The sequence below is a fragment of the Mobula birostris genome, chromosome 7, assembly GCF_030028105.1.
Source record: "Mobula birostris isolate sMobBir1 chromosome 7, sMobBir1.hap1, whole genome shotgun sequence".
NCBI classification, from domain to species: domain Eukaryota; kingdom Metazoa; phylum Chordata; class Chondrichthyes; order Myliobatiformes; family Myliobatidae; genus Mobula; species Mobula birostris.
Genome location: NC_092376.1, coordinates 25,597,019 through 25,618,418, shown reverse-complemented (window position 1 = coordinate 25,618,418; position 21,400 = coordinate 25,597,019). Strand labels below are relative to the sequence as shown.

The window sequence follows — 21,400 nt, the reverse complement described above, 5'->3', positions numbered from 1 at the left end:
TTGGGGTGCAGGATTAAGCTGCCTTAAAGGGCAGATTATTTCCCCAAAGCAGCATGAGCGCACTCCCATCAGATCCTTCCTTCTCCAGCCCTTTACCTTTCCTACCTTCCTGGCTTCACGTATCACCTTCTAGCTTGCCCTTCTTCCCCTGCCCCCACCTTTTTACTCGGCCTCTTTCCCTTTTCTCCTCAGTCCTGATGAAAGGTCTTGCCCGAAACGTTGACTGTTTATTCATTTCTATAAGATTCTGCCTGACCTGCTGAGTTCCTCTAGCATTTTGTGTGTGTCAATTTGGATTTCCAGCATCTGCAGAATTTCTCACGTTTATTAATAAACATAGATAACTCAAGACTATTTGGCAGGCAAACTTGGACATCTCCATCTAACATTGTTAGTGGTTGTATATACTTTGCATAATGTTATTTATTATCTGGATTTCCCTCACTGACACTCTGATTTTGTAAGTAATTCGTATCAACTTTCATGTTCAAAAACAGATCCTCAGAATATCCATAGACAGCATTTATCATCAGGGATGCAAAGTTCAATGTAAAATTTATTATCAAAGTACATGCAACGACGTCACCAAATATACCCTGAGATTCTTTTCCCTGTGGGCATACTTAACAAATCTATTGAACGGTAACTGTAAACAGGATCAATGAACAAACTTTGCAATGCAAGTATAAATAGCAATAAATAACAAGATAAATAATCCTTAAAGTGAGATCATCTGTAGTGGGAATACAAGAAATAAAATTAGGGGGACCAATATCCTTTCAGGAAGGTTTGTTACTGCTATTGGGGAGGCTTTAAACAAGATTTGCAGGGGGATGGGAACCACAGTACCAGAGCTGACAGTGTGGCTGGGGTGAAAATAAATGATGTTAAAAGTTCAAGCAAATCCACTAATAGAAAGGTTGTGAGTGGTGGTAAAAATCTTCTGAGGTGTATATATTTCAATGCTAGGAGTATTGCGGGGAAGGCGGATGAGTTGAGGGCGTGGATTGACACGTGGAATTATGACGTTGTAGCAATTAGTGAAACTTGGCTACAGGAGGGGCAGGACTGGCAGCTTAATATTCCAGGGTTCCGATGTTTCAGATGTGATTGAGGCAGAGGAATGAAAGGTGGGAGAGTGGCATTGCTTGTTAAGGAAAATATTACAGCAGTGCTCAGGCAGGACAGATTAGAGGGCTTGTCTACTGAGTCGTTGTGGGTGGAGCTGAGAAACAGGAAAGGTATGGCCACATTAGTGGGATTGTATTACAGACCACCCAATAGTCAAAGAGAATTGGAAGTGCAAATCTGCAGAGAGATAGCAGGCAACTGCAGGAAACATAAAGTTGTGGTGGTAGGGGATTTTAATTTTCCATATATTGATTGGGTCTCCCATACTGTTAGGGGTCTAGATGGTTTAGAGTTTGTAAAATGTGTTCAGGAAAGTTTTCTAAATCAATATATAGAGGAACCAACTAGAGGGGATGCAATATTGAATCTCCTATTAGGAAACGAGTTAGGACAAGTGACAGAAGTCTGTGTAGGGGAGCACTTTGGTTCCAGTGATCATAACACCATTAGTTTCAACTTGATCATGGACAAGGATAGATCTGGTCCTAGGGCTGAGGTTCTTAACTGGAAGAAGGCCAAATTTGAAGAAATGAGAAAGGATCTAAAAAGTGTGGATTGGGACAGGTTGTTCTCTGGCATGGATGTGATCGGTAGGTGGGAAGCCTTCAAAGCAGAAATTTTGAGAGTGCAGAATTTGTATGTTCCTGTCAGGATTAAAGGCAAGGTAAATAGGAATAAGGAACCTTGGTTCTCAAGTGATATTGCAACTCTGATAAAGAAGAGGAGGGAGTTGTATGACATGTATAGGAAGCAGGGAGTAAATAAGGTGCTTGAGGAGTACAAGAAGTGCAAGAAAATACTTAAGAAAGAAATCAGGAGGGCTAAAAGACATGAGGTTGCCTTGGCAGTCAAAGTGAAGGATAATCCAAAGAGCTTTTACAGGTATATTAAGAGCAAAAGGATTGTAAGGGATAAAACTGGTCCTCTTGAAGATCAGAGTGGTCCGCTATGTGCGGAACCAAAGGAAATGGGGGAGATCTTAAATAGGTTTTTTGCGTCTGTATTTACTAAGGAAACTGGCATGAAGTCTATGGAATTAAGGGAAACAAGTAGTGAGATCATGGAAACTGTACAGATCGAAAAGGAGGAGGTCCTTGCTGGCTTGAGGAAAATTAAAGTGGATAAATCCCCGGGACCTGGCAGGGTGTTCCCTCGGACCTTGAAGGAGACTAGTGTTGAAATTGCAGGGGCCCTGGCTGAAATATTTAAAATGTCGCTGTCTACAGGTGAGGTGCTGGAGGATTGGAGAGTGGCTCATGTTGTTCCGTTGTTTAAAAAAGGATCGAAAAGTAATCCGGGAAATTATAGGCCAGTAAGTTTAATGTCGGTAGTAGGTAAGTTATTGGAGGGAGTACTAAGAGACAGAATCTACAAGCATTTGGATAGACAGGGACTTATTAGGGAGAGTCAACATGGCTTTGTGCGTGGTAGGTCATGTTTGACCAATCTATTGGAGTTTTTCGAGGAGGTTACCAGGAAAGTGGATGAAGGGAAGGCATTGGATATTGTCTACATGGACTTCAGTAAGGCCTTTGACAAGGTCCCGCATGGGAGGTTAGTTAGGAAAATTCAGTCGCTAGGTATACATGGAGAGGTGGTAAATTGGATTACACATTGGCCCAGTGGAAGAAGCCAAAGAGTGGTAGTAGAGATTTGCTTCTCCGAGTGGAGGCCTGTGACTAGTGGTGTGCCACAGGGATCAGTGCTGGGTCCATTGTTATTTGTCATCTATATCAATGATCTGGATGATAATGTGGTAAATTGGATCAGCAAGTTTGCTGATGATACAAAGATTGGAGGTGTAGTAGACAGTGAGGAAGGTTTTCAGAGTCTGCAGAGGGACTTGGACCAGCTGGAAAAATGGGCTGAAAAATGGCAGATGGAGTTTAATACTGACAAGTGTGAGGTATTGCACGTTGGAAGGACAAACCAACGTAGAACATACAGGATTAATGGTAAGGCACTGAGGAGTGCAGTGGAACAGAGGGATCTGGGAATACAGATACAAAATTCCCTAAAAGTGGCGTCACAGGTAGATAAGGTCGTAAAGAGAGCTTTTGGTACATTGGCCTTTATTAATCGAAGTATTGAGTATAAGAGCTGGAATGTTATGATGAGGTTGTATAAGGCATTGGTGAGGCCGAATCTGGAGTATTGTGTTCAGTTTTGGTCACCAAATTACAGGAAGTATATAAATAAGGTTGAAAGAGTGCAGAGAAGATTTACAAGGATGTTGCCGGGACTTGAGAAACTCAAGTTACAGAGGAAGGTTGAATAGGTTGGGACTTTATTCCCTGGAGCGTAGAAGAATGAGGGGAGATTTGATAGAGGTATATAAAATTATGATGGGTATAGATAGAGTGAATGCAAGCAGGCTTTTTCCACTGAGGCAAGGGGAGAAAAAAACCAGAGGACATGGGTTAAGGGTGAGGGGGGAAAAGTTTAAAGGGAACATTAGGAGGAACTTCTTCACACAGAGGGTGGTGGGAGTATGGAATGAGCTGCCAGATGAGGTGGTAAATGCAGGTTCTTTTTTAACACTTAAGAATAAATTGGACAGATACATGGATGGGAGGTGTATGGAGGGATATGGTCCGTGTGCAGGTCAGTGGGACTAGGCAGAAAATGGTTCGGCACAACCAAGAAGGGCCAAAAGGCCTGTTTCTGTGCTGTAGTTTCTATGGTTTCTATAGTGTAGTTATCCTCTTTTGTTCAAGAGTCTGATGGTTGAGGGGTAGTAACTGGCCATGCGAGTCCTGAGGCACATGTACTTTCTAACTTATGGCAGCAGTGAGAAAAGATCATGGCCTGAGCGGTGAGGATCTTTGATGATGGATGTTGCTTTTCTATGGCAATGTTTCATATCAATGTGTCCAATGGTTGGGAAGGCTTTGCCCATGATGTACCGGGCCGAATACACTACCTTTTGTAGGATTTTCCACTTAAGGCCATAGTTGTTCCCATATCAGGTTGTAATGCAACCAATCAGCTCACTTTCCACCACACATCGATAGAAGTTTGCCAAGATTTTTGATGACATGCCAAACCTCTGGAGACTCCTGAGGAAGTAGAGGTACTGTCATGCCTATGCCTACTTTGCATTTATATTTACATGATGGGTCCAGGACAGGTCCTCTGAGATAGTGACACCCAGGAATTTAAAGTTACTGGCCCTCTCCACCTCTGATGTGTACTGGCTCAGGGACCTCTGGTTTCCCCCTCTGAAGTCTACAATCAGTTCCTTGGTTTTATTGACATTGAGTGAGAGGTTGTTATTGCATCACTCAGCCCAATTTTCAATCTCCCTCCAGTATGCTAATTCATCACCACCTTCGATACAGCCAACAGTGGTGTTGTCAGCAAATGATGGTGTTATCACCGGAGGGGAGCGGCATGGTTTCTTCCACACAGAGATAGTTATCAAAACTGCTGCATATGTTCAATGATCTCCCCCATCTGTCCCACATTCCCTTTGACTCCCTACCATCAGGCAGGAGATATTGTAACATTAGGACAAGAACTCTCAGAATGGGAAATAGCTTCTTCCCCCCAGGCCACAGGTCTACTGAGCTCTTTGCTACTACCCAGACTTCATGCGTATGAAGCACCAATAGTGTTAAACTGTTTACTTTTTAAAACACATGTCACAAATGCACATTATTTGTTAATTTGAATTGATTTGAATTTGAATTGACTATTACTTACATCCTTCATATACACGAGGAATAACTGCATATTATTAGTGAGCTATAGAGAACATAAATTGCCATAAATTCAAATCAAGTTTATTGTCATTCCACCATACTCATGTTTACCACCAAATGAAACAATGTTCCTCCGGACTAAGGTGCACAACACAGTACATATAACTCATACACACAACACAAAGTAATATTGCCATGAATAAATTACGTTGTGTCTTCATCTACATGTGCAATTTATAGTAATTTATAATAAATAGTGTGTACAACAGGCCAGTCAATATAACATAGAAATAGAGTTGCATCAGCATGAGTTAAGCAGTCTGATGGCCTGGTGGAAGAAGCTGTCCTGGATCCTTTCGGTCCTGGCTATTATGCTGTGGTACTGTCTCCCAGGTGGTAGCAGCTGGAACATTTTGTGGTTGGGGTGACTCGGGTCCCCAATGATCCTTCAGGCTCCTCTTACACACCTGTCTTTGTAAATGTCCTGAATAGTGGGACATTCACATCCACAGATTGCCTGGTCTGTCCACACCACTCTCTGCAGAGTCCTGCAGTTGAGGGAAGTACAGTTCCCATACCAGGCAGTGACGGAGCCAGTCAGGCTGTTCTTAATTGTGCCCCTGTAGAAAGTTCTTGGATTCAGGAGCACATACCAAACTTCTTCAACCATCTGAGGTGAAAGAGGCGCTGTTGTGCCTTTTTCACCACACTGCCGGTATGTATAGACCACGTGAGACCCCTGGTGATGTTTATGCTGAGGAATTTAAAGCTGCTCACCCTCGCAACCCCAGATCCATTGATATCAATAGGGGCTAGCCTGTCTCCATTCCTCCTGATGTCCACGACCAGCTTTTGTGACACTGAGGGATAGATTTATTCATGGCAATATTACTTTGTGCTGTGTGTATGAGTTATATGTACTGTGTTGTGCACCTTAGTCCGGAGGAACATTGTTTCATTTGGTGGTAAACATGGGTATGGTGGAATGACAATAAACTTGATTTGAATTTATGGCAATTTATGTTCTCTATAGCTCCCTAATAATATGCAGATGCCTTTTTATCTCATGCACTTAATATCTCATCACCTCATTTGAACTGTTATTACTCTATGAAAAGTAGAGTGGTGATGATCTTGGCTGCACATTAAATCAGGAACCACATACCCTGAAAATGCATTGGTAAGAATCTGGCAACAGCTCAACAATGCTTTCAATTCAGCATTTTTAACAATCAGACCAGGTAAAAGGTTAAGTTGACCTGCAACTGTGCCAGTTTCTAATGACAAATGAATGAATGTTGAAATCAGAGCTCAAAGGGTTCTGATGGTAAAAACAACTAAGATGACAAATCGCTCAGAGCTGTTGGACCATAATCTGGAGCAGAGAGACAGCAGATGAATTAATTTACCTTCAAGAATTCCCTCAATTTTATAATGGTTGTCTGAATATCTAAGAATATTTTGAGATTGTGACCATCAAGATGGATATGGGGAAACCACTGGATTTAAAAAATGTTTTTTCAAAAAGCATTCAAATAAGATAGTTGGGATCCTGGTATTTGGGGAGGGGTATATATTGGCCAAAGACACTGTTAAACAATAGGTAACATCATGAGGGGTACAGATAGGGTAAGTGCAAGCAGCACCCCCCACCACCCCAACTGAGGTTGGGCGAGGTTAAAACTAGATAGAGATCATGTGTTAAGGGTGAAAGGTGAAATATTTAAGGGGAACGTCTTCACAAAGATGTGGAATGAGCTGTCAACGGAAGTGGTGAATGCTGATTTGACTGCAACATTTTGATAAGTTTGGGTAAATATATGTGTATACGGTCCAGGTTCAGGTCAATGGGACTCGGCAGAATGCAGCTTAGCAGACACTAGGTGAGTCCAGGGGCCTGTTTCTGTGCTGTAGAGCTCTGGCTCTAAGACTATCAAGAGCACGTAATCTCTGTGGATGAGTGAAGGAGGTGGGGCAGGGTGATGATAGTTGCGGGCAGGGAAAGAAGTGCAGAGAGGATGGATTCTCTTCAGCAGTAGTTTAAGGCAAGGTGGCTCAAATTTACATAGAAGGAAATGGCTGTTTCAAATGTCCCTTCTGTGCTAAGCATGGCAACATGGGTTAGGAGAAAATAAAAACCAAGGTAAAGCACCTGATCTTGCCAGCAGGGGATCATGTTCTGGGAAAAGTAACTACCCCAAATTCTATTTGTCTTATCACCCACGTGAATTCTGACAGCTAACTTTGAACCAAGGTTTCAAAGCATTTTTCATACAAAACAGTGACCATTTTCCAGGGAAGAATTCTAGCTGCTTTACCTTAGTATCTGCTTATGTGGTCGATAACGTTACAGTAATAATCAACCACACACTGAACCACTGCAAGGTGAAATACTTAATGTTTTGATGTCACATAGCACTGTTAGTGAAGTAGCAAGGCAAGGCATCCTGCTACGTCTTAGAAAAATTTTGTAAAAAGTCCCAGATGTTTATGTTCTCAAATTCATTAACCATTACTCAAGGTGGACAGTGGTCAAAGGAAGATGGTCACATCAGAAGATACTGCATAGATTACTAAGGAAGTTCTAACAAACAAGTTACTCATTTAGTTTATCAACATTACCTCCAGTAAGGTTGAAAGAATTGCTTGGTCCAAAAGCTGAAAACGAGTTGGGAGGAGCAAAGTCCGAAGTGCTGCTGGCATTAATACTACATGGACTCAGCAAACTGGAGCTGAAAGGCAAAGAAGAAATGCTGAACACTCTTTTTGCACCACACTTTGAGAACTGATAAGTACTAAAGCCCATCTCTATTTTTAAAGAGAAAGGTGGCATGGGGGCATAGCAGTTAGCGTAACGTTATAACAGCACCAGCTTCCTCCACCACCCAAAGGGGGTCCGTACGTTCTCCCCATGACTGCATGAGTTTCCTCTGGGTGCCCTGGTTTCCTCCCACATTCCAAAGATATACGGGTTTGTAAGTTAATTGGTCATACGGGTATAATAGGGCTCTGCAGGCTCATTGGGCCAGAGGCCCTGTTACTGTGCTGCATCTCTAAATAAAGAATTTAACAATGTGCTCAGAAATTAGGTTCATAACATTTTGCTTTACATTAAAAAAAACAGACTTTAATTTTAAGCTGTCATTTAGTGCTGTAATTGAAAGAAAGGGAGGTACAAAATAGAAAACAATAGTTGTCCAGTTCAATGCCAAGCTTGATTAGATGATTCACATCCATTACCTGGTATCTGACTCATCACTGTCAAAAGAAGCAACTCCAGAACAATAAGGAATGTTGCCACAGGCTTCTGTTTTGTTCAAGGGTGCTTTCAGTGGACCAGTGCTACCTGCAAATATATATAAAAAAAGAATTGTGAACTGAGCATTTAATACTGCATTTGAGCATTCTTACAATGAAGAGATTGACATATATTTGTTCCTTGTGTACAGCTTTAATGTTTGTTAATGTAGATAGAGGTTAATACCTGGACTCTTGTCGTAACCTGCAGCCACAGCAGCAAAAGTGGGGTTGCCATTTTTCCCAGGGAGAGAGGGTGTTTTTGTGATTTTGGATTTGCCACTACTTGTTGGTTTACTACAATCACTGCAAGAGGAATATGGGAAAGAAAAAGAATACATTCAGAAAGTTAAGATATTGGAAAATACAGAGCATTGCATAGCTGTAAAATCAGTTGCAATCAGTTCATAAACACATATAAAATATATACATATGTTTGCATATATGTAAATAAATGTGTGAAATATTTAACCAGCTTCATATTTCTCTAATTGAACAGAAAGATGCTTCTAACATGCCCAGCACATTTATTAGCTCTCAACCTGAGAGAATTTCAAGATCACCTTCCATTAGATTGCACTAGACCGAAAATAATACAAGCACTTAAAAACATATAGCTCACATTCCCTTTTAAGAACTTTGAATAGTTTGATTACAGTAGAAACCACTTATCAATAATTTGACATGGATTTAGGCAGTTTCTGGTAATTCATGACTGGAGGGGTGGGGAGAAAGGGAAGTTGCTTAACTATTGCCAGGCTGAGCTGTGCTCTTGATAGATGAACACTTTTGCTACAAGTTTTACAATCAGATTCATGAACAATGACCATCTTTCTGCTTTGGAGTCTAGGCCAGGGGTCCCCAATCTGGGGTCACCAGACCCATAGTTAATGGTAGGGGTCCATGGCACAAAAAAAAGGTTGGGAATCCCTGGTCTAGGCAGAGGGGTTTAACCATGCCCAAACAATTACCAATCAAACCCTAGAGAGTTCAGTGGAGACACAAGAGACTGCAGATACTGGAATCTGGAACCTGGAGCAAAATAAATGTGAGGCACTCGGCAGATCAAGCAGTATCTGTCCTGACCCTAAATGCCAACATCCCTTGATATGCTATGGTCTCTACAGTTTAGTATTCCAGATTACGATATGTGAAGTTTGAAAATTTGATCTTAACTTGTGTTAAGTTGGCCATGAAAGATGGAACAACCTATTGACAACCAAGATTGATAATACAAAGAAAGATACTTGGACAATGTATCAAGGGGCCTGGTTTGCCTGGCTTTCAGGAGATAAAAGCAGAGCAAAGAAAATGAATTAATATTAACCAAGCAGCCAAGAAATCCTTGTGCATGTTTATAAACCTTTCTTTAATTGGTTATGCTTAGCTACAGATGGGATTAGTTGGTGGCTGAAGAATAAAATACACTGCCAGCAAAACAGCATAAACGAGCTGTTGGGGAAGTGATGGAGAGAATAAAATAATAAAAATTAATAGTCAATTTAAATAAATAGGAAGGAATGCACCTGCTCTGTTCTACAGTAAACGTCCTCCTCCAGCTGAAAGCGTACTTGTATTCAATACTTTTAAGAACTGGATTTTCAACAAGTTTAAATCCTTATCCTAGTTCAACGAATTACAATCACAGTTTACAAATATGCAAGAAATGGATTAATTTCTAACAGGCATCTATCAAAATATTTAACCCTACTGCCAGAGAGTTAAAAGGACCTTACTCGGGTCCAATCCTGGACAATTCTATTATTTCTGTGTGGCACTCGATGTTTGAGAAGATTGTGAAAGAATGATTTGGAAAGTTGACTGGGCATGCCCAAGGAAATTGAAAACCAAGGATGGTAAATAGATATTTAAACAAAAATATTAACGCACGAATCTAATTCAGCAAAACACAGGCACAAATGGCTAAAGCGCACCACTTACTGGGAATAACAACGATAAAACAAATGGAGGTAAGAACGGCAGGGACAGATGATGCAATATATGAAATAATTTCAAATAAATAAAGCAAAATGGAACAGAAATCCAAGAACTGATTATATTTATATTCACTAGAAAATTCTTTAGTCATGTAGAATATCTATTTAGTCAACTATGAATTCTTCTTTTGCAAATCTAAGCTTTGGGCATACAGAGAAAGAAAACACTCAAATTATGAACAGTGAACACCATACCCATTGTTGACAATGCTGCTGTAACTGGGAGCACGGAAAATTAAATTATGTGATGACACAGGTGGAGGAGATGGAGGTCCAGGCATAGGTGAACTTTGTCTCTTCAGGAAAACATCGGCATTAAGGGTCTGGATAGAGAGCTGCTGAAGACTGTCTGAACCTAGGGGTGAAAAGAAAAGCAAATCAATAAATTTAAAACATCTTATGCATTAATAATCCACAATCCAGTCCTGTTTCAAAGCTTGACTTTTAAATTCCGTCTTCTATACTGTAGGTAGTTTCCAATTGAAAAGGAAGCTCCACAGTATAAACATGAACAAGTCTCTTGCTTGCAAACAAATTACACGCTCCATGGTTTACACATAACAACACCCTTTCCTGTGGGATGCTTTCAAAATCACTACATGTTGAAACTTGAAAATAGAGGTCAAATAGTCCTTTGATGAATTAAATCAAAATGCTACGCTAGCAAAAAAAAGTACGACAGTAATGATCAACTTACTGCTACTAGACTTGGGAACAGGGACGATGTCCCATTCGGGTGGTGGAGAGTCTTTCTCTCCCTCTGAACTGCTGCTGTTTCCCATTTCTTGGCCAGAACCACTTGACATAAACTTGACTAGTGGTGATGGTCTGCCATCTACTAGTTTACCAGGCACTAGAGATAAATAGATTTTGATAATCATTAGTTTTGGACATTATAAAGCACAACTTCTTAAAATGCACATAATTTAACAGAAGTAAAACACTTACCTCTTTTTGGCATGTTCCTTGGCTTGGGGCAATTTGTCAACGTTGTTGATGGCATTTTGGTTGGAAAGGTTTTGCGCTGTTTGTTCTCTAATGGAGTAGTATATGGCAATTCTAGAGAGCTAAACACAAGAAAGCGTCAATCAGCATTTAAGAAAATATATATCTTCTCTAAATATTTAGATGACAGATGGGCTTTACCTTGATTTAATGTCATTCTGGGTTTCCTTTTTGATATTTCCTAGGGATTTCTTTCCTTTATACTTCAACATCTGAAATACATCTGCATCATCTTTCTCTTTGACAGATGACATTGTTTTCCCTTTTTTCTTATCTGAATCTGGAGACTACATACAAGAAAAACAAAGTTAGCCAACATCTACCTGGAATTTTTAGTCACAAATCATTTAATCCACCCTCAACATACATCCAGTTATTCAGCCAGTAACTCTACATGGATTTTCATCTTATCACTATATCCTAGACACTAGCATCATGTCCCTCAAAGTCAGCTAAAATCGTTGGCAGTTGAAAATGCTTAATTGTTTACAAAGGGGTTGAGGGCATCATCTTGCATCTTATCATACAGATTGGTGGATAGTCACCCTAATTCCATCTCTAATACTCACTTCTTCAGAACCACTTTCTTGCAGTAACCCATAATCAGTAGTGAATATACTCAAAACTAAGCCTCCACACAGTCCTTTGGGTGCAGTATCCTTCCACTATATACAGAACTTCAAAGATTGGGAAAATCAAGTTTTAATACATTGAGAAATCGTGGTCTTTTATTTAAATGAAAGACAACCAACCTCTTTGAGGGGTGATTCAACATCTGGATTGGATGTTTCAGTGGTAGTGGATGAGCTGTCTTCATTATCTGCATCTTTTAATTCATCCTCCAGTGGTTTTCCTTTTACCCGTTTGTCTTTCTCTTCACGTTTTTTCTGTGCTTTAGTTTTGCGCTGTAATTTTACTTTCCCTGTAATTCATGGCAAGAAATAGTTTGCAACTTCAGTGGAAATTTCAAAGGTTTAAGCCATTATGTATTGGCTTGGGTTAATAACAAAACATGCTTGGACAGAAGGTTTGGGTACACAGCCTTATGTCACCATAAAGCACTTTGTTGTTGCAATAAGATTCAACTTCTTGTTGTGAGTCGTGTCAGAAAAGTAGGGCTGTATTTCTGGAGTATGTGGCTGAGGGTGAAAAAAAACAGACCAAGACAAAGTACAATCATATGATGCCTTTCCTACAGCAGTCTTCACAGAATAGACTAACCATCCTAGGCAAGAATGATGTGAGTGACACTAGACAGGTGGCAGATTTTCATTTACAAAATAAAATGAAAATGTTGGTATCCTTGAAACTGCTCTCAACTTGGACGAAGTTCTACAGAGAAACCAAACTTAAAACTATATGAATGGGGAAATCCAAATACGAGGGGTGGTTGATAAGTTCGTTGCCTGAGGTAGGAGGAGTCAATTTTAGAAAACCTAGCACATTTATTTTTCAACGTAGCCCCTCCTACATGTATACACCTAGTCCAGCGGTCATGGAGCATACGGATCCCTTCTTTGTAGAAGTGCTCCACAGCAGGGGTGATTGATAAGTTCATGGCCTGAAGTTATCCATCACCTCCGCTGTGGACCACTTCTGGAGGTCCAAGACGCTGACTTCTACAAAGAAGAGCTCCGTATGCTCCACGACCACTGGACTAAATGTGTAAATGTAGGAAAAATAAATGTGCTAGGTTTTCTAAAATTGACTCCTTCTACCTTAGGCCACAAACTTATCAATCATCCCTCGTATTTCCATTTGCTATTTAAAACAAAAAAGCCAAGAGGTCATTCAGCTCAATCTCCTTCTTCGCCCACTAATAAAGATGGATTCAAGAATATAAGCATTAGGAGGTTCACTAATCCTGAATAGGGCTTAAAATAACTAATAAGAATTTGGTAAGTCTGTACTTTTGCTGTAGCCATGACACTTTACACAATGCATTGAGGTAAAACAAGTTAAAACAATAACAACGCAGAATAATGATTTGATCTAGATAAATAATATGCAAGACAAGCTTTTCTCTGTGTATCAGTACAGGTGACAATAATAAACCAATTCCATTCTTCTTTACATTATCCCCAGATACAAAGATTCCTCAAAGGTAAAACAGCTTTATTAAACAGTATATCACTAATGTAGACTAAACCTACAGGATAACAGACTGGTGTAAATGTATTGAAGAGCCAGACTGAAGAAAGTAGCCAAGAACCTGTATTTATTTGATCATAGGATATGGACTTTGCTGCAGTCCCAGCATTTATCGACTTCCCTAACTGCAGCAGCAATTAAGCATCCACCACAGCGGGTGGGTCACATACCAGCCAGAAAAGGCAAGGACTGCAACTCTCCTTTGTTAAATATCATGAAATTAAGGAGGATTTTAAATGAGCATCCAGTAGTTGCCTCATTACCACCAGAAACTTCTTTTTAATAAACTAATTCCAGATTTAAACAATGGTAAATTCCCCAGCTTCTACGGGTCCTCTGCTTTAATGGCCTAGAATTCTGGCTGCTGGTCCAATAAATTAACTGCAATGCTACTGTGCTGCTTTTAATTATTTCACAACATATACCAGTGATACTAAACTGGATTCTGATTATTTGTTACTTCAAGTATCTGCATTGTTACAGGCCAACAACTCAATTTCCATTACTATCAATTACAGTCATCTGATGTATTTCAACAAACAGAATCATACAGCGCAGAAAAAGGACCTTTGGCCCAACTTTCCTTGCTAAAGATACTTATTGGAATTTGTGTTTGACCCATATCCATCCAAATGTCTTTTAAATGTTATAATAGTATCTGCTTCCTGTTTCCATTACTTCCTTTGGCAGCTTATTCCATAGACCCACCAACCAGTATGTGGGAAAAAAACTTGTTCCCCATGACATCTTTAAGTCTTTCCCCTCTCACCAGTCACAGCATTTTCTATACCCTCTCCTGCTTAAACTAATTCTTCCTGCAGTACGGCCTTCAGAATGGCACATAATATTCCACGTTCAGTCCTACCAAGCATAACATGACTTCTCAATGTCCTGACTTATGAAGGCAAACAAGCCTTATACAATCTTCATCATCCTCTTGCCACTTCCAGGAACAAACAGCAACTATGCGTTTGTGCCCATGGTGTAAATATTTTACAACACTCTCTAGAGGGCTGGCATTCACTATAGATGTCCTGCTCTGATTTAACCTCCCAAAATGCATCATTTCACACATCTGAGTTAAATTCTGTCTGACATTCTTTGGACCATTTTCCAAGTGATCTAGATCCCGGTGCAGTTTTAGGTATTCTGTAAATGGGGAGAAAATTCAAACATCAGAAATGTAAAAGGATTGGGAGTCCTCATGCAAGATTCCCTAAAGGTTAATTTGCAGTTTGAGTCAATGGTAAGGAAGCCAAATGCAATGTTGGCATTCATTTCAAGGGGACTGGAATACAAGAGCAAGAATGTAGTGTTGCGGCTTTATATGGAATTGGTCAGACCGAACTTGGGAGTATTATGAGCAGCTTTGGGCCCATATACAAGATATGCTGACATTGTTCGGGATCTAGAGGAGGGTCACAAGAATAATTCTGGGAATGAAAGGATTAACATATGAAAAGCTTTTGATGGCTCTGGGTCTGTACACATTGGAGTTTAGAAGAATGAGTGGGGAGGGGCTCTCATTGAAACCTACTGAATATTGAAAGGCTTAGATACAGTGGATGTGGAGAGGATGATTCTTATAGTGGGGAAGTCTAGGAACAGAGGGTACAGCCTCAGAACAGAGGGACATCCATTTATAAGAGATGAGGAGGAGGTTCTTTCGCCAAAGGGTAGTGAATCTGTAGAATTTATTGCCATTGGGTATAGTGAAAGCAGAGGTTGATAAGGTACTTGCTTAGTCAGGGTGTCAAAGGTTATGGGCAGAAGGTACAATTACGGTTTTGAGAGGGATAATAAATCAGCCACGATGGATGGTGGAACAGACTCAATGGGCCAAATGGCCTAATTCTATTCCAGGTATTTTGGTCTCATAACCTTCTTCACTGTGCAACGCATCACCAGCTTCGGCATCACTCACAACTGAGTATTGATGCTACCTAAAATCTCATCAAGACTGTTAGAAAGATGGCAATCAACAGATCTGGCATATTTCTGTTCATGGGCCTCCCATCTATGAGGTAACCTTTTACTATCACCACTTTATCACTTCCATTGAGCCAATTTTTCATCCAAAAGACTAACTCACCCTAGATCACATATTCTCACCTTGTAGACCAGCCGATCATGTGGGACTTTGTCAAAGGCCTTGCAGAAGCCCATGTAAAGAAAGTCTACGGCCGTGCCCTCATCAAACCTCTTCAAAAACAAAACTCAAATTTGTGAGAATTTCCCATGCATAGAGCTCTACTGGTAGTCTTTATACACACTTCCATTCCCCATCAGGAAGGCCTTAAGGCCCTCTGATTCTTTCTGCAATAAATATTGAACCAGTTCCCTTCCACCAGCATTCTCATCCACCTGGCTGATCTTGCTCTTACCCTGACCAAAATTCTCTTCTGACTCCTCTCTTTCTACAAAACAAAGGTATAGTCATGGGGACCCACGTGAGCCCTAACTATGCATTGGCTATGTGGAACAGTCACAAACACGAGAAAATCTGCAGATGCTGGAAATCCAAAGTAACACACACAATGTTGGAGGAACTCAGCAGGCCAGGCAGCATCTATGGAAAAGTGTACAGTCGACGTTTCAGGCTGAGACCCTTCATCAGGACTCTTTTCCATAGATGCTGAGTTCCTCCAGCATTTGTGTGTTGGATATGGAACAGTTCCTGTTCCAAATCTTCTCTGGTAGCACTCAATCTCTTTCTCCATTACACTGATGAATGCATTGGTACAGTTTCTTCCACCCATGCAGAACTCAATTTTATCACTTGGCTGCCAATAGACAATAGGTGCAGGAGTAGGCCATCCGGCCCTTCGAGCCAGCACCACCATTCACTGTGATCATGGCTGATCATCCACAATCAGTATCCAGTTCCTGCCTTATCCCCATAACCTTTGATTCCGCTATCTTTAAGAGCTCTATCCATCTCTTTCTTGAAAGTATCCAGAGACTTGGCCTCCACTGCCTTCTGGGGCAGAGCATTCCACATATTCACCACTCTCTGAGTGAAAAAGTTTTTCCTCAACTCCGTTCTAAATGGCCTACCCCTTATTCTCAAATTGTGGCCTCTGGTTCTGGACTCACCCATCAGCAGGAACATGCTTCCTGCCTCCAGCGTTTCCGATCCCTTAATAATCTTATATGTTTCAATCAGATCCCCTCTCATCCTTCTAAATTCCAGTGCATACAAGCCCAATCGCTCCAATCTTTCAATATATGACAGTCCCGCCATCCCGGGAATTAACCTTGTGAACCTATGCTTCACTCCCTCAATAGCAAGAATGTCCTTCCTCAAATTTGAAGACCAAAACTGCACACAATACTCCAGGTGTGGTCTCACCAGGGCCCTGTACAACTGCAGAAGGACCTCTTTGCTCGTATACTCAACTCCCCTTGTTATGAAGGCCAACATGCCATTAGCTTTCCTCACTGCCTGCTGTACCTGCATGCTTGCTTTCAGTGACTGATGTACAAGAACACCTAGATCTCATTGTACTTCCCCTTTTCCTAACTTGACTTCATTTAGATAATAATGTCTTCCTGTTCTTACCACCAAAGTGGATAACCTCACATTTATCCACATTAAACTGCATCTGCCATGCATCCACCCACTCACCCAGCCTGTCCAAGTCACCATGTGTTCTCATAACATCCTCCTCACATTTCACACTGCCACCCAACTTTGTGTCATCTGCAAATTTGTTAATGTTACTTTTAATCCCTTCATCTAAATCATTAATGTATATTGTAAACAGCTGCGGTCCCAGCACTGAACTCTGCGGTACCCCACTGGTCACCGCCTGCCATTCTGAAAGGGACCTGTTAATCGCTACTCTTGGTTTCCTGTCAGCCAGCCAATTTTCAATCCATGTCAGTACTCTGTCCCCAATACCATGTGCCCTAATTTTCCCTAATCTCCTATGTGGGACTTTATCAAAGGCTTTCTGAAAGTCCAGGTACACTACATCCACTGGCTCTCCCTTGTCCATTTTCATAGTTATATCCTCAAAAAATTCCAGAAGATTAGTCAAGCACGATTTCCCCTTTGTAAATCCATGCTGACTCGGACCTATCCTGTTACTGCTATCCAAATGTGTCCTAATTTCATCTTTTATAATTGATTCCAGCATCTTTCCCACCACTGACGTCAGGCTAACTGGTCTATAATTCCCTGTTTTCTCTCTTCCTCTTTTCTTGAAAAGTGGGACAACATTAGCCACCCTCCAATCCACAGGAATTGATCCTGAATCTATAGAACATTGGAAAATGATTACCAATGCGTCCACAATTTCTAAAGCCACTCCTTAAGTACCCTGGGATGCAGACCATCAGGTCCCGGGGACTTAGCAGCCTTCAGACTCAACAGTCTATCCAATACCATTTCTTGTCTAATAGAAACTTCCTTCAGTTCATCCATTACCCTAGGTTCTTTGGCCACTATTATATCTGGGAGATTGTTTGTGCCTTCCCTAGTGAAGACAGATCCAAAGTACCTGTTCAACTTGTCTGCCATTTCCTTGTTCCCCATAATAAATTCACCCATTTCTGTCTTCAAGGGCCCAATTTTGGTCTTAACTATTTTTTTCCTTTTCACATACTTAAAGAAGCATTTACTATCCTCCTTTATATTCCACCCTGCTCTTAAATTCATGTGATCATTTCTGATACTTCTCTCCTTTTTCTAGTTCTCAGGAGACAAACAGTCCACTAATATTTACTACTGACTCCCACAATGACACAAACTACACCTCTTCCCATCCTGTCTTTCCTAAGGATGCCATTTCTTTCTCCCAGATTCTCTATCTCAGCCATATGTGTACTCATGATGAGGATTTCTGTTCCCAGACATCTGTAAGGCACACTATTTTCAGGAAGTGTAGCTTCCCTTCTGCTGTGGTTGAAGGAGCCCAATCTTGCACTTCTTTTGTTTTTTATACTTCTGTTTTCACTCTACCTCCCCCCTAGACAGAACAGAGATAGTTTCCCTCGTACTCACCTGTCACCCCATTAGCCTCTATATTCAACCTATTATGTTTATTCATTTCCACCGGCTGCAAGATCTCAACACCAACCATATCTCCTCCCTACCCCTATATGTCATATGCAGGGAGCACTTCCTCTGACTCCCTAGCCCACTCATTCCTCTATATCTATCCATCCTTGACCTCTGGCACTTAAGCCTGCCAACACAGTAGATGTTGCACTTGCCCTTTCAAGCTCCCCACTCACCACCATAATTCAGGGACTTAAACAGCTCTTCCAGGTGAGGCAAAGGTTCACATGCATCTCTTTCAACTTTGTCTACTGCATTTGGTGCTCCTGATGAGGCAATGAGGCCAAGTACAGACTGTACAACTGTTTTGCAGAGCACCTATGCTCAGTCAACAATGGCCTTCCCAAGCTCCCAGTTACAGACCAGTTCAACCCACCTTCCATTCCTACACTGACCTGCCATACTTGGTCTTCTCTACTACCAGGATGAAGCCCAAACTAGAAGAATACCACCCTCTTGTCTACGAACTCAATGGTACGAATACTGAAATTTCCAATTCAAGACGGCCCCTTTTGTCCTTTCTCCCTTCGTCACTCCCCCCACCTATCTTTTGATCTTCCTCTGGTCCTCCCATTTGTTCCCTTTCCTATTGACCCCACCCCCCATCTACAAATCTGACTGTCCAGGTAGACCCATTATCTCTGCCTGCTCCTGCCCCATTGGACTTGTGCCCTCATACCTCAACATTCTATCCCCCCTTGGTTCAGTTCCTTCCCACCTACATCTGTGACACTTCACGCTCGCAATCTCCTCACTAACTTTGGCCCTGACCACCTCATTTTCACCATGGATGCCCAGTCCCTATACACTTCTATCCTCTATCAGTAGGCCTTAAAGCTCTCTGCTTCTTTCTTAATAAAAGAACCAGCCAGTTCTCCTCCATCACCACCCTCCTCCATCCGGGAGAACTAGTCCTCACCCATAACAATTTGTACTCCAGCTCCTCCACTTTCTCCAGACTCTAGGGGTAGCCATGGACACTCATATGGATCCCAGCTATGCCTGCATTTTTGGTGGCCCTGGAGAACAGTCCACGTTCCAAGCCTTCCCTGGTAATGCTCAACTCTTCCTCCGCAGACAACTGCGTTGGTGCTGCTACATGCACTCGTGTTGAGCTAGTCAATTTCATCAACTTTGCCTCTAACCCTGCCCTTAAATTCACTTGGTTCATTTCTGACAACTCCCTGCCCTTTCTTGATCTCTGCCTTCATCTCTGGAGACAAACTGCCAGCCGCTATCTTTTACAAACCTAACAATTCCCATGGCTATCTTGACTCTTCCCACCCTGTCTTCTGCAAAAATGCTATTTCTTTTTCTCCGTTCCTTCATCTCTGCCACATCTATTCCGAGGATGCAGCTTTCTTTTCCAGGACATCAGAAATGTCCTTCTTTAAAGAATGGGGTTTCCCTTCCTCCACCAATGATGCGTCCCTCACCCACATATCCTCATTTCCCAGACATCCGTGTTCACCCCATCTTCCTGTCATCTTAAGTGATGGAATTCCTCATCCTTACCCACCACCGCATGATCCACTGCATCCAACACATTCTCCAGTTCTTCCGCTATCTTCAAAGGGATCCTACCACCAAATTCACCTTTACTAACCACCTCCCCCCCCCGAAACACTCTGCTTTCTGCAAGGATCATTCCCTCAGTAATTACCCTGTCCATTTGTCCACGCTCACTGATCTTTCTCCTGGCACTTATCCCTGCAAGTGGCCAAAGTGAGTGTTACACCTGCCTATTCACCTCCACCCTCACCTCCATTCAGGGCCCCAAACAGTCCTTCCAAGTCAGGCAACACTTCATCAGCGGATCTGCTGGGGTCATCTATTGTATCTGGTGCTCCCAATGCAGTCCCCTCTATATTGGTGAGACATGTCGTAAATTGGGGGACCCCTTTGTTGAACACCTCTGCTCCATCCACCAGAAGTGGAACTTCCTGGTAACCCAACATTTTAATTCCCATTCTCGCTCTGTCATGGCAGTCCACGGCCTCCTCTTGTAACTCCGCGTGGAAGAGTAACACCTTATATTCCATCTGGGTAGCCTCCAACCTAATGACATAAATATTGATTTCTCCTTCTGGTAATAATAATTAAAAAAAACCCTCTCCCTCACATCATCTTCTATTCCACACTCTGGCCTCCTACCCCTTCTCACCTATTACCTACCGCTGGTGCCCCCCTGCTTCCCACTCTCCTCTCCTATCAGATTCCTTCTTCTCTAGCCCTTTACCTCTCCCACCCACCTAGCTTCACTTATCACTTCCTAGCAATCCCTTCTCCCCCACACCCTTTCTATTCTGGCATCCTCCTCCTTCCTTTCAAGTCCTGAAGGTGGGTCTCGGCCTGAAAAGTCAACTGTTCATTTCCATGGATGCTGCCTGACCTGCTGCATTTCTCCAGCATTGTGTGTGTGTTGCTTTAGATTTATAGCATCTACAGAATTTGTGTTTAGACACCCAGCCCCCTTCATTCACCTTCATCCCCTACCTACTCTCAACCTGCTTCACACACAAGTTTCCCTACCTCATCTGGTTCTAAATGCCATTTAACTCTCCCTAATAGTCCTCATCCTGACCTCCTTCAATTATCAAAATCTAGCTCTGGTAGCCTTTTGTGTTCCTGCTCATCTCCCTCCAGCAGCTGTCTCCTATCTTAACACTCTCCTCCCCCATCTTGCTTGGCATTGTTTCTCTTTTTCCTCTCAAAGCCAAAGTAAATTTATCAAAGTACATACAGTACATGTTGCTATATTCATTTCCTTGCAGGTATTTACAGGAAAATAAATACAATAAAATTATAAAAAATATACACAGATGAAGGCTGACAAACAACCAATGTGGAAAAGACAAGTTGTGAAAATAATTTTAAAAAATGAAATTGGGAATGTCAGTTGTATGGTCCTTGAAAGCTATCAAATTTGTTGGGTGAATGAAGGTTCAGGAGCCTAATGATTGTAGTGTGAGAACAGCACAATGTTGTGAGGCCACGTGCGGCTCCGGTACATCACAGTATTTTCTTTCTTTTTGTATTCACACAGGTGG

The 21,400-nt window shown here is 41.7% G+C and overlaps 1 protein-coding gene across 3 annotated transcripts in view; it reads right to left on the bottom strand.

Annotated features, from left to right (window-relative positions):
- The window catches only part of tmem131 (transmembrane protein 131), a 182,366-nt gene that overhangs the window by 4,955 nt on the left and 156,011 nt on the right, over positions 1 to 21,400 (bottom strand). For all 3 annotated transcript variants that reach the window (XM_072262747.1, XM_072262748.1, XM_072262749.1), the window contains 8 exons: positions 11,887 to 12,056; positions 11,276 to 11,421; positions 11,078 to 11,196; positions 10,827 to 10,982; positions 10,325 to 10,484; positions 8,320 to 8,438; positions 8,076 to 8,181; positions 7,458 to 7,567 (listed from right to left, as the gene is read on the bottom strand). In XM_072262747.1, coding sequence (XP_072118848.1) covers positions 7,458 to 7,567; positions 8,076 to 8,181; positions 8,320 to 8,438; positions 10,325 to 10,484; positions 10,827 to 10,982; positions 11,078 to 11,196; positions 11,276 to 11,421; positions 11,887 to 12,056 — 1,086 coding nt within the window. The remainder of the gene's footprint in view (positions 1 to 7,457; positions 7,568 to 8,075; positions 8,182 to 8,319; positions 8,439 to 10,324; positions 10,485 to 10,826; positions 10,983 to 11,077; positions 11,197 to 11,275; positions 11,422 to 11,886; positions 12,057 to 21,400) is intronic.